Source organism: Podarcis melisellensis (genome assembly GCF_964234715.1).
Source record: "Podarcis melisellensis genome assembly, chromosome: 4".
Taxonomy (NCBI): Eukaryota; Metazoa; Chordata; class Lepidosauria; order Squamata; family Lacertidae; genus Podarcis; species Podarcis melisellensis.
In genome coordinates, this window is record NC_138531.1 from 79,697,139 (window position 1) to 79,709,888 (window position 12,750).

Consider the following 12,750-nt stretch of genomic DNA (forward strand, 5'->3'; position numbering starts at 1 on the left):
AAAGTTAAAAATATTCAAGTTGCATTTGTTCCTATGGGAGGCAGTTAAGCATATGCTATCCAATGAAGTATTTATAAGGATATTTTACGGGGAGCTACAAAATGCTTGTTTAACATGACAGCAGAGAACATAGGTAATTCTGAATACAGAAGCCAAGTGAAGAATAATGGGCAGCAACATATGAACATTTCCTTCACGCTTTATTTTGAACTTGATGTTTTTGTAGCACTTGGACATGATTTTCAAGAAGCAGTGAAGTACTGGGAGGACAAATATAAGTAATGGTCAATGGGAGTATATGGTTACGTGTCTGGCATGAGGAGAAAACACGCTAAATTTTAAGGCGCACTGTCGCCTTTTGTAGAGACTCTGAGTAGACTAAGCAAAGTAGGTGCTTCTACACTGTTGACTAAGTAACAGCTTGCACTCATAGTCATTTTTAAACTTTAGCTGGCAAAAGTATTATTATTCATTAATGTGTATGCTGCCCTTCATCTGCAGATCTCAGGGTGGTTCACAATAGTAGGAGGCTGCGCAAACAGTTTGTTGGGTTATTGGGATCACTTCCAACCCCAGAGACTGTCAACTCATTCTTCTTCCCCTATCACAGAATCCACAATTCCCAGGATTCCAAACTGGTTGCTAGATTGCAGGCTTCATATCAAATTTCACACAAAGAACTTTAGAAGACTAGCAGCTCAAAATCTGGACAACTATAAGGAAATAATACTTAATGCCACTGGAAGACATTCAGGTTTTTAATTCTGTTGGAACATTAAACCTGGTATGGTCAACCTTAATTCCTGGAACCAAGACAGCTACAAATGAATTAAAAGCAGCTCAGGGTGTTGTATGTGGTTTCCCCATCTTAGCCTCACAGCAGCCCTGTAACTGAGCTCAAGAGACAGAGCAGCAGTTAGAAGCATAGTAAACTTTATGACTCCCACACGGTAACCACTACATCATAATGGCTCTTGCCTTTGGCAGGATATTACCAATATGTTCTAATACACTGTTAATTAGAAAGTTGCATCAGCCTTGATTAAGGAAACATGCACTTTGCAATCCAATACTTAAAACCATTATCTATCTCACGAAGAGGCAATAATCCAAGACGATACTGCATCACAGCACTAAATAAAGATGTTCTCCCAGGATGTGGTCACATAGCTTGTTACCTTTCCCACCTGCCTTCATACTAACTTTCTGGTATAAATGTAACTTCCTCCACATTGCCTGTTACACAAAGCAAGCACCTGTGGTTTTAAAGCTGCCTTATTGAGAAATGAGATCAGAAATAGGGCCGTCTCTCAGTGCATTTTTCTGACAGAACAGAAAAGCCACAGAAGTGTCACATTAAGCTTCTTTACTCAGTTTGCCAAAAGGCACTACAGTACCTGAAATCACACCTGAAATTTCCGATTTTGAACCAAAAAACAACAACAAAAAACCAGGTCCCAGAGCACAGCCTGAAAGCACAGGAGAACTCTAGTGTTGCTGAAGTTAAGGAGGTGTCTGTATGATCAGTGCCTCAAGAGATTGATGCCTCATGTATGCCACCTTGGGTTCCAGGTTGCAAGAAATGAGAGATATAAATGTATATTTATTAATATTAATAATTATAATTTCCTGGGTGGGATTCTGAATTTTAAATTTAATTTTAAAGAGCGTATGATGTGGTATGATGGGAAAAGCATATACAACACCCTGAGCTTCTTGGAAGAATTGAAAAATTTAAATGTACAAGATCAATAAACCCCCTGGTGTTTATTTTCTGGTCTTTGCTTAATTAATCTAGGTCTGTTGTAGCTGCTCTTAAATAACATAAGCTAGGACTTGTGATTCTTCATTCTTCCCCCAAATGGATGGTGAGAAACAGAATACTGACCTTCTAAAACTGCCTTCTTTCTTTTAATTCGCTTGTAGATGTCCTGCTTCCTATGTTCACTAGAAGTCCATGAGTTCTAGCACAATGAGCCAAACTTTTCTTTGACTACTTTCTCCAAAACATGCAGAATTTAATAAATTTATATCATGTCACCTCTTACTCGCCTTTACTCCAGACTAAAATTGTACATAGTTCTGATCATCTCACCTCAAAAAGGATATTGTAGAGTTGGGAAAGGTTTTTTCTATGAAGAAAGGTTGTAGCATCTAGCCATCCATTACAACCACAGGGGTTCCTTCCTAGTCAGTCATCACCAGTTCAGACCACATAAGTGTACGTGTGGAATAAAGCTTTTGCCACAATATGTATTATTTTATACTTGTTTACATTGAATTGCATTTGCCATTTTACTGCCGATTCACTCAGTTTTGAGAGAACCTGTTGAAGCTTTTCACAACGGCTTTTTGCTTAAACCACTTTGAACAATTGGGTATCATTGGCAAATTTTGCTATGTTACTGTTCACACCAAGGCTAAATCATTTATGAACAAGTTAAAAAACAAAGGTCCCAATACTAAAAACTAGGGGACTCTACATTCTACATCCTGTCCATTTACAGTGGTACCTCGGGTTAAGGACTTAATTCGTTCAGGAGGTCTGTTCTTAACCTAAAACTGTTCTGAACCTGAAGAACCACTTTAGCTAATGGGGCCTCCCGCTGCCGCCGGAGCACGGTTTCTGTTCTCATCCTGAAGCAAAGTTCTTAACCCGAGGTACTATTTCTGGGTTAGTGGAGTCTGTAACCTGAAGCGTTATGTAACCCAAGGTACCACTGTATTTCTACTCTTTGTTTCCTGTTTCTTACCTAGTTCAAAATCAATAAGTGGACATCCTCTTACTCCTTACTCCATGACCTACTTAGGAGTCTTTGAGAAGGAAACAAAAGTCTGCCTAAAAGTCATGTGGGAGCAGGAACAGGGGAGAGAAACACACAAACCTAACACTTATTTCTGGCTCTTTGAGACTTGCCTACACAGCACTAAACCAAGGGTGGGGAACTGGATTCAGCCAGTGGGCCAGAGCCACAGCACCACTACTTGTCACTTTGTCAGGTAGGAAGGGCAGCCCACCAGTTGTCAGTAACATTACATCGTATGATGTCAGGTGATTCAATTTCAAAAGGAAAAATCAAGAACTCCAGAAAAAAGTTGTCAAATTCAAATACAACCACTTCCACAAGCATCAGAAGACACAAGGACACAATTTAGACTCAATTATTTATCTCAATAATTTGTTTTCAATTTAGCCCCCATGACCTTACCCGCCATGTGCCCAACATCATATGACATCAGGTGATAAGTCAAATGGGTGTGGTTTGGCCAAACTATGCTGTGGACCAAATGGGGAGGTCTGTTTAGGCTTGTGGGGTAGAGATTCTCAACTGTTGCACTAAAACATGACTGAGTGATTGTTAGCAAGACTTGATTTTTTGCAACTAAACTGACATCTTCACCGTGATAGAGGTTACTGGCTAATGCTCCAATAAGCAATTTATTAAACATAGAAGAATGCAATGAAACTCTCAAGAACTAGAGAGTGCAACTAATCTGCATGGCATTTTGATCAAGGTAGGTGCTAACTCATAACTGCACTTAAAAGTTTAATGTTCTTATTTTTCGTAATCTATTGTCTTGAACACTGCACTTCAAACTGTATCTATTAGTTTTATGTAAATATTAAAAAGCACACAGTGGAAAAGACAACATGAAATCCTGTATGCATTTCTCAGCACCACTTTCTGGAATTGCCCTGCAAGACAAAATCAGAACCTGAAAGCCATACAAGTCTAGAGAGGAAAGTTCATGTTTAAGTTAACAGATGACCTCATTTATGTAAATATTAAACAAAAGGGGAGGATATTATTGAGAAAGACTTGCACCTGCCCTTGAAAAAAATCTTTATATTTATTAACTGCTACATAATTGTCACATTTGCAACAATTCTGAGTTCCCAGAAATACATTTTTCCTCTTTTTTCAACTCCCAGCTCTCATCTCTTTTACTGCTTAGACACAGCTGCTAGTTACTGGACATAGCAGTTCATGTGCATAAGACAAAGACTGTCTTTGTTTAGAGAACACAAATATTCATAGTTTGAGAACTATGCAAACTGTTTATCTTTCCGTTTTCAAGAGAGAATAGGTACTGTCCAAGTATGCCATACCCTGTAGACCCACTGAAATCAATGGACTTAAACTACTTAAGTTCACTGATTTCAGTGGGTCTGCTCTGTTTATGGCTAAAGCCGGATAACACCCAAAACAGGGATAGCACCAGGCTTCAGATGGCCAATGCCTCCATCCTTCTTTCTGCAGCATACTCTTTCACCCTGCTACTGCCTATTCTTCCTGCTCTCTGCCTACACCAATTTTACTTAAAGAAAGAGAATTCACTGGTGCAGTAAGCAGCAGCAATGTGGATAGCTTCTTTGCCACCTCCTCAGCACTTGACTCTTGAGAAAGGACCCAAAGGGTTTCTTCTTTAGTGACAGTGAGCCATTCTGGGTGAGGAGACCAGGAGAATACCTGTGCCACTGCTAGGGTTTGCCTCAGCAATTAATTTAAATTCCCCCTCTGGTCTTTCTAGCAGTCATGGCAAACCACAGTTGCAGCACAAGCATCGCCCAGAATTTCTGGCTCTGAGAAGGAACCCCTTGACCCCTTCTCAGAGCTCAGGTAAAGCAGCTGAGGGGGCCAGGCAGCTAGCTGGCTGTTCTGGATGCAAGCACAGTTTGAAAGCCAAGCAGTGCCTCAGCAGGTCACCTGGGCCTGGCAGGAAGGCCCTTCTGAGACCTGGGACCCTCAACCAATGCCAACCTGGCTGTCGGCCACTGATACCAGGCCTGACCCAATACGTGTAGGTTTAACTCGCTTCTATTCAAGCTTAATTTTAAGCCTTAAAAAAGCAATCATTTATCATACACACTGCATAATAAAAGGCAGGCACAAAGTAAGAGGAGATAAGATCAACTGTATGAAGGAGAAAGGGAACCATTTAGCATAGAATGGAGGAAAATAGGATCGTGGCCAGTACACAGAATGGTAAAGACCATTTGTTTAGTGTGTTGCATGGTGCTCTGTACGAGAGAGCATAACATGCAGGGAACCTAAAATAAGCAAGAGGGAATTATTTGCTGCACACAACCAAACTGTTAAGCTTACTTACTGCCAAAGTGCTGGTGACAGTCAACAACATAAACAGGATCAAAAGGACTAGAAGGCTTTAAAGGATATTTAGTTCTATTAATGGCGATAGCATTATGGTCAGAGAACACCTGCTGCATTGCAAACCAAACTTCACCTATCATGAAAACATGCCTTGAAAAACACTGAAGACAGTGCCTGAAATCAGGCTAGTAAACAGAACCTAGCAATTCCAATTTTGCTTGAGCAATATTAAGGTTGATAGAAATAAGAATGTATATTCTCTTACCGCTAAATGCTTCAAAATATTAAAAACACATCTGCATCATACAATTATCTGAAACTAGATCCTCCTGGATACAGTGACAAGCTTGATGGGTCCTTCAGCTAAATAAGAAAGAACATTACAGTGGTACCTCTGGTTACGAACGGGATCCATTCTGGAGGCCCGTTCGCAACATGAAAGGAATGCAACCTGCAGCGGCGCGTCTGCGCACGCGCGTGTTGCGATTCGCTGCTTCTGCGCATGTGCGTGGCGTCATTTTGCACGTCTGCGCATGCGCGAGCGGCGAAACCCAGAAGTAACCCTTTCCGGTACTTTCGAGTCGTCGTGAGATGCAACCTGAAAAAACGTAACATGAAGCAACATAACGTGAGGTATGACTGTACTCTAAAGTTCCTAATCATGACCATTTTCACAGATGCTGCATAAGATAATAATCTGGAATTTGAAAATTCCGTATGAAAGATAATAGGTCATTTAATAAGACTAAGGGCCAAACCAGGCAAGTCACCATTCACAGAATAAGCAACTGCATTAATGGCTTCTTAAAGTAATTAGCAGTGCAGGGACCCTGATCTGGATCAATAAACTAGTGTGGGACAGGGTAGGGAGAATTTAGCCCTTTGCCCCCACTTGTGATCTCAGTCTTGATCAGTCCCTGCCCTCTACAACTGCTATTTTCCTTTGAAAAACTGGAAATTCTGTCTTGCCTGGTTTGGCCCTGACTTCTATATAACTGGTTTGTAGCTAAAATTCTGGAAGTACCTTATGCATACTCTTATTTCAGATATGCAATTAGTTGTGTACATGTGATTTAATAGTTCAAAGTCATTGATCATTTCATTCCTTAACAGCTTTATAAAATTTATATGTTTAAGTCAAAACCCCTATATGAAGCTCAGTTTTTGTGACTGTTTTAAAGCACAAGTAACTCCATTTTAAATACAAGGTCCCAGGTTAAATCTCTGGCATATGTACCTAAAATGCCTCAGGCAGCAGCTCTAGGAAAGATATTGGAGAGCCACTGTTGTAAAGGGCTAGATGGACAAATGGTCTAAGTCAATAAAATGTGTAATGTTTGGGCTTAAACTGCTAGATGTCACAGGTGATGGATCTGCTAAATAGATCTGCTAACCAGTTAAAAACCAAGGAGGAGGAAGTGTAAATAAACAGATGGTTTTACCCTAGGGAGACAGACCCAAGGATGTGTGATGAGTATGTTTTATTTCCAGCCACTCAATTCTTAATATTGCACTGGCTATTTAAAAATACAGTAAAATAAGTGCTTATGAACTAAATCAAGTTTTTGTGTGTCTTGGGATTTTAATTTTCTGAACCATTTGAAGTTAAACTGTCAAGACTGGATGACCAGGTAATCAGTGTTCATGTTACTGGGGGGTGGCAGCAAGGGGGAACACTCACTAAGTGTTTTAGAAGGCTGTTGGTGTTGTGTCATGACTCAACTAAAGTTCGGAGGGTTCATGACTTTAAAAAGGCCCCCTCCTTACTTCCCCATTCTCAATAACTTAAGCACTGGAGGTAGCAGAATACACTGTCCATTCATATAACAACTAAACCAACTACAAAGCAACAAATTTGTTGCCATGACAACTATATCAGATTGTCAGTTGTGTGCACTCAAAGCCATCTTACATGATCCTAAGATAGTCACAGAACCTGCTCTGAATGGGTTCACACTGCTATCCCTTAAGAATCAGGTCCGCAGCTTGGGAGCGCTTCTAGATCAGGTACCATTCCTGGATCTCCAAGAATTAACATTGGCTAAGAACACTTTATACCAGCTTTGGCTAGTATGCCAATTGCACCCTCCGTCTCCTAGACAAAAAAAGATGTGTCACTAATGCTTTTAAAACATCCATATTAGAATACTGTGATGTGTTTGTCTCTGAAGAGCATTTGGAAACCTAAATGATTCAAATGCATCTGTCTATAAACTATAAACTGAAGTCTGTGGCAAGGAGCACAGCATTCCACTATACTGCCTCATCTCCACTGACTCTTATTTGGTTTCCATTCAGAGAGCTAGCTTTGACTCTAAACATTATTGTACCTTAAGGGTTCATCTCCTCCCACAGAAACTCCCATTCACTTAGTTCAGCATCATATCCTGTTATGTGTTCCCTTGTTATCCAAGGTGTGGTGAGTGGTTATATAAGCAAAAGTACTCCTCACTCAGGGAAATCCTTTCTAAAAGAGGGCCACGGTATCTTAACTGCTTGGCTTTAGGGGACTACAGGTATTTCAGAGAGTTTTTTAAAAAAAAATGATAAAGCATTGCCTTGCAGCCTTTCTCAACCTGTGGGTCCCCAGATGTTGTTGAACTACAACTCCCATCACCCCTAGCTAGCAAGCCAGAGCTTAGGGATGCTGGGAGTTGTAGTCCAACAATATCTGGGGACCCACAGGTTGAGAACTGCTGCGAGACTTGCTAGCTATTGATCCTGCTCCTTTAAATGTTTGTCTTATGTTTACTTTTTTATTCATTTTCTATCACTGTTAATCAGTGATCTAGACTGTATAGCAAGATGGGATAAATGTTAAAATGTAAAATAACTCAAGATACTGCCCTCAAGACTGCTATGGCAGGAAAAGCCACCATCAGGTGAATGCATACAGCTGGGTGTTGGAGTAGAGTGTTCCTGGGGGAAAGCAGCTTTTTTGGAGCAACACTATGTTAATAAAAATATGGGAGATGTTTCAAAAGGGTTGCAAATGACACACAGCAAAACACAACTTACCTGACCTACTTCCCTTGCAGGAGCTGTATTAGCATACAAAGCTATTGGTCATGGATTCTGTACTTAAAATAACTAAGAAGTTGCTTTTGTAGTTATGAGGATCCCTTTTTATTTTGATTGAACTGGAGAACACTTTCAAAAATCTAATATGCATATCACATAAAAAAACACAACCACATTATATTGAATATTTTTTTGCACATTGAAACTGGCAAGTAAAAAGAGCACCACTAGAGTAACCTAAAGACATAATTCAATATTCATAGATGGAACACTAGCTACATTTAAATTACAAGCGACTCTTAAGTTATTTGGCAGTTATGCCAAAATCACATATAGTCAAAACACACTGGGTTCAATGGCTGGTGGGATTGCCAAAGTCTTTTTTCCCAGGTGCCTGCCCACTTTCTGTCCTCTTTTATTGATTTATTTTTATTTTGATGAGTACATAAAGCTGATTGCATACAAGTTAAATGTATGTAAGCTGCAAGTTACCTGCAGTTTTTAAAATAATCTGAAAGCTATTACCGGTAAGTTTAGAATAATATTGAACTGAACTTAAAAATTTATTATTCCCATAGAAATCAATACCAGGTAGCACACAGGATTGAGGTGTAATTTATAATTAAACACAACAGAAGATTGTTTCAAAGAACCCCTGAAAGACCTCAACTTAGATTGGTAAGGATAACTAAAACTGCCTCCTTTCCACTTCTGCTGACTGATGCCTTCCATTAATTTCCACCAATGGACAGTCACCATTGGATGACACTGTTGACCTTTAAAGGGTAAGCTGACTGAGCAGCAACAGGTTTGCCCTCAAGAACTGTAAATACTTTAGTATTTGAACACATCAGTGTCAGTTTTTATCAAGATTTACATCATTAGAGTAATTTGCACAAACGTGTAATATAGAATAGCAAATTATTTTATGTATGGTGGCACATACAAAGGCATAATTGCCTTTCACAGAATCACATAAAACTGTTGAGCCGGAAGGAACCCTAAGGGTCAACTAGTCCAGCCCCCTGCAATGCAGGAATCTCAACTAAATCATACATGACATATAGCCACCCAGAGAATCACAGATGGGGGGAGGGGGAAACTAAGTTTGTTCCAAAGTCAATATGCTCCTGTGAATGTCATTTACAGAAATGCTCTACACATTGCATATACTCATGTGTAAATAATCAGAAAGCAAGTTGGGTTTATAAATAATCAAATTAAGGTTTAAATAGTTCTGCTGACTTGCCAAGGAAAGATTCTTTGACACAAAAGAAACAGTTGTGTCTTCCAAATACTAATTTTGAAGTCTTGTCTACATACTTGGAATAGGGAGATTTAATAGGCAAGCCTCAAAATTTTCTAATAGTCATACCTCAGGTTGAAGTAGCTTCGGGATGAACATTTTCGGGTTGTACTCCGCAGCGACCCGGAAGTAACGGAGCGCGTTACTTCCGGGTTTCACCGCTCGCGCTCAAAATGAATCATGCGCGGAAGTGTCAAATCGTGACCCACGCATGCACGGGGTTGCATTCACTTCAGGATGCAAACAGGGCTCCGGAATGGATCCCGTTCACATCCAGAGGTACCACTGCAATGTATTTTTAAAATAAAGAAAGTGGATGAACATGCCCTACATCCAGACTTTGGCTGTGAAATTCATAAATACCTACCTACTTCAAAGCCACCAAAATGGCTTCAGGTCCAATTTGGGAAGCATGGTATCAGCATGTGGAACCTTAAAATACCGCTTTCCACATGCAACTACATGCATCCTTATGCATAGTGAGTGGCCACCACACATGAAAACCTCCCCAGATTCCAACATGCTACAGTCATGTGCAAATTGCATTTATCCTGGAAATACTAAAGTATCACTTGTTACTATAGAAAGCTCATTAAAGTGCATCACCCATAACCAGCATAAGAGAAATGAAGCTGGATCTGCAGGATAAATCTGTTGTTAAAGATTCCACAATTCATAAATATTTAGAATACAAAATGCCCAGAAGTAATAAGAAATGCAGACTATAGGTTCTTATGGCTACAAAAATGCTAGGCTAAGTAATGCAACTTAGGTTACAATTAATAAGTTAGCTTCCCACAGTTAACAAGAGATAACTCCAATTCAATTTCTTTTCCCCACAGCTCTACTAAGAAAAAGGTAAAATATGTATTTCAAAAGAAAAAAATCACCAATCCCTCTATGATGATTGGTATGTATCCTTCACAAAAGCAGTCAGCAAGGAAGTACAAAATGGTGACAAATGCAGGTTGGCAAAAAAACCAAAACAGAAACAGGGTGGGTCTGCTATAAGTAGAGCAATTTATTTAACTGAGAGAGCTCTGTTTCAAAAGATTACACAAGAGGATTTCTACAGCTGGATGCATGCTGGCTGTCACTTATTGTATCTAATATAATACGATGTTTTGTAAGGTATAAGATGAGAACTACTAAAAAAAAAACCCACTAGTAATAAAACCACAGTTACTAAGACGGCCAGGTATAAACTCAAGAATGTGCTAATGGGGAATGAGAGACAAGAGGCATTGTTTAGGAGAAAGCCACAGACATAACTCCACAAAGATAAGCAGGAAGAGACAGATTATGTTCTAAGATTATTGAAGGATCAGTTACCCCTTGCCACATTTTAGACTTCACCTAGTCTGATTATTAGAATATCAGTGCCTTGTGCCTTCTTGCATGTGGGAAAGCAATTCTAAAGTGGTGAGAGGGGAAGACAAAAAGCCTCTAGGACTAGGTGATAACTGTTTCTTAAGTGATTAAACTGAGATAGAAGTGCTGGGACCAATCACACTGAAAAATAGATAAATAAATGGAGTACGAGGGACAAAGAAGCAATTAGTAATGAAACATGAGGTGGCAGACAAAAAGATAGGGAAGGAAGAAGGGATTAAGGAGGCAAAAAGAAGAGGAAGATAATTAGAAAAGAAATGGGAAGTACAGTAATACAAAACACATGGTGCATGCACAGAGATGCAGCAGGAGTTGCCAGGGGGTAGGAGTGAAGGTGGGACTTTCTTACAAGTAAAAACTAGAGCTCAATGGCAGAGCCTGTGCCTTTCTTGCAGTTGCACTCAGGTCTGTGGCATCTCCAGTTTTAAAAAGCATCAGCTGATGGGAAACCCATTTCTCTGCCAGAGAGCCTGGAGAGATGTCGCCAGTCAGAGCTAATACATATGAAATAGTCTAATATGGCATAAAGCAGCTTCCTATATTTCCTAGGACCTAGACAGAAAGAGCAGTCTTGTGACACCCTAGTGATGGTGGGGCACTACAGTTCCCACCATCCCAGACCATTGGAAAGGTTCACAACATTTGGAGGGCCACACATGTGCCCTTACTCTACCCTACAAGCTAATAGAGTCGCTGTGGCATGAGCTTCCAGGGACTACAGCATTCCTCATTGTCTTTATACCGTATATATAAAAAAGAGCTCCAGTCCAAAAAAAATCCGCATATGAACCTGTTATAAGGCTCTTTAAACACACGCCAGCACAAGGCGGACACGCTTGCAGTGAACAGACTTTTAGGGAACTGCCCAAGTGGGGTCTCCTCCTCACAAAAGCCAAGGCGGCGCCGGGGAGGGGAAAGAGTTGCACGCAGCCCCCCATCCACCCGGAGCGCGCTCTCAGCAAAGGCAGACAGCGTGGCAGACGGGAAAGCCCTCAGGGGCGGCTCCGAGGAGGAGGGAAAAGACCGCGGAGGGGGGTGGGGGAGAGAAAAGAAAGGGAAGAAAGGCATTTGAGGGAAACGGAAAGCAGGGACCGGGGCGAGGGAAGGGAAGAAGAAGAGACACCCCCCCCTCCGTGGGCTGAGGCGACCCTCATGGCAAACTGCCCACCCGCCCGGAGTCCACCCCAAGCTAAATGGGCTGCACCGTTGCAGCGACATTCCCGGGTTTCCCTTTCGCCTTACGGTCACTGCACCACTGAATTTGGGCTCTGTTTCTGTGTGCGTATATGGGAGCCGCTCGCCCGTCCACTCACCCGTCTTTCCGCTTGGCCTTGTAGACGTGCCCGTAGGTGCCCCTGCCCACCTTGCAGCCCTCGTACTCGAAGAGGTCCTCCACGCGCTCGCGCTCCCCGGTCAGCTTCACCTTGAAGTCATAGTCCATCTTCATTCAGCGCTCGCACCCGCCGCCACCTCCTCAGACGACACCCGGCCGTGAGGAGCCCCCGCCCGCCGCCGCCACAGGCACCAGGGAGGAGGAGGAGAGGGAGAGGGTGAGGGAGAAGGAGGAGGAGGCCCCGCCGCCGCGACGCGGACCATCCAGGTGAAGGAGGCGAGGGAGGGGGAGGGCGGCTGCCGCGTGCGCGGGGACCAGGCGCGAGCCGGAGCCTTGTGTGGGGAGGCGGCGGTTGCTGCTGTGGGGGCCGCTTCCCTCAGCCGCCTGAAGTACCCAACAGGCGAGTCGCTTGCTCGCGCGCGCACCACACACACACACAGAATAACACACAGCCGGTATCTCACACCTCGGAATACGGCAGCCGCGCCTGACCACGCTGCTGCAAAACAAGAGCGTCGCAAAACCTACGCGCGCGCTCTCCCCCCACCCCTCCCCAACGTTCTCCGCCCCTTTCCTTTGGTATC

General features: G+C 42.1%; 1 protein-coding gene across 3 annotated transcripts in view; it reads right to left on the reverse strand.

Annotated features, from left to right (window-relative positions):
* Positions 1–12,736, reverse strand: part of CDK8 (cyclin dependent kinase 8) — a 39,969-nt gene extending 27,233 nt beyond the window's left edge. The window contains exon 1 of one of the 3 annotated variants that reach the window (XM_081909390.1): positions 12,147–12,736. In XM_081909390.1, coding sequence (XP_081765516.1) covers positions 12,147–12,280 — 134 coding nt within the window. In that variant the 5' untranslated portion in view covers positions 12,281–12,736. The remainder of the gene's footprint in view (positions 1–12,146) is intronic. The other 2 variants (XM_081909389.1, XM_081909391.1) reach the window with 2 other exon arrangements.
* Between the last annotated feature and the right edge of the window lie 14 nt (positions 12,737–12,750).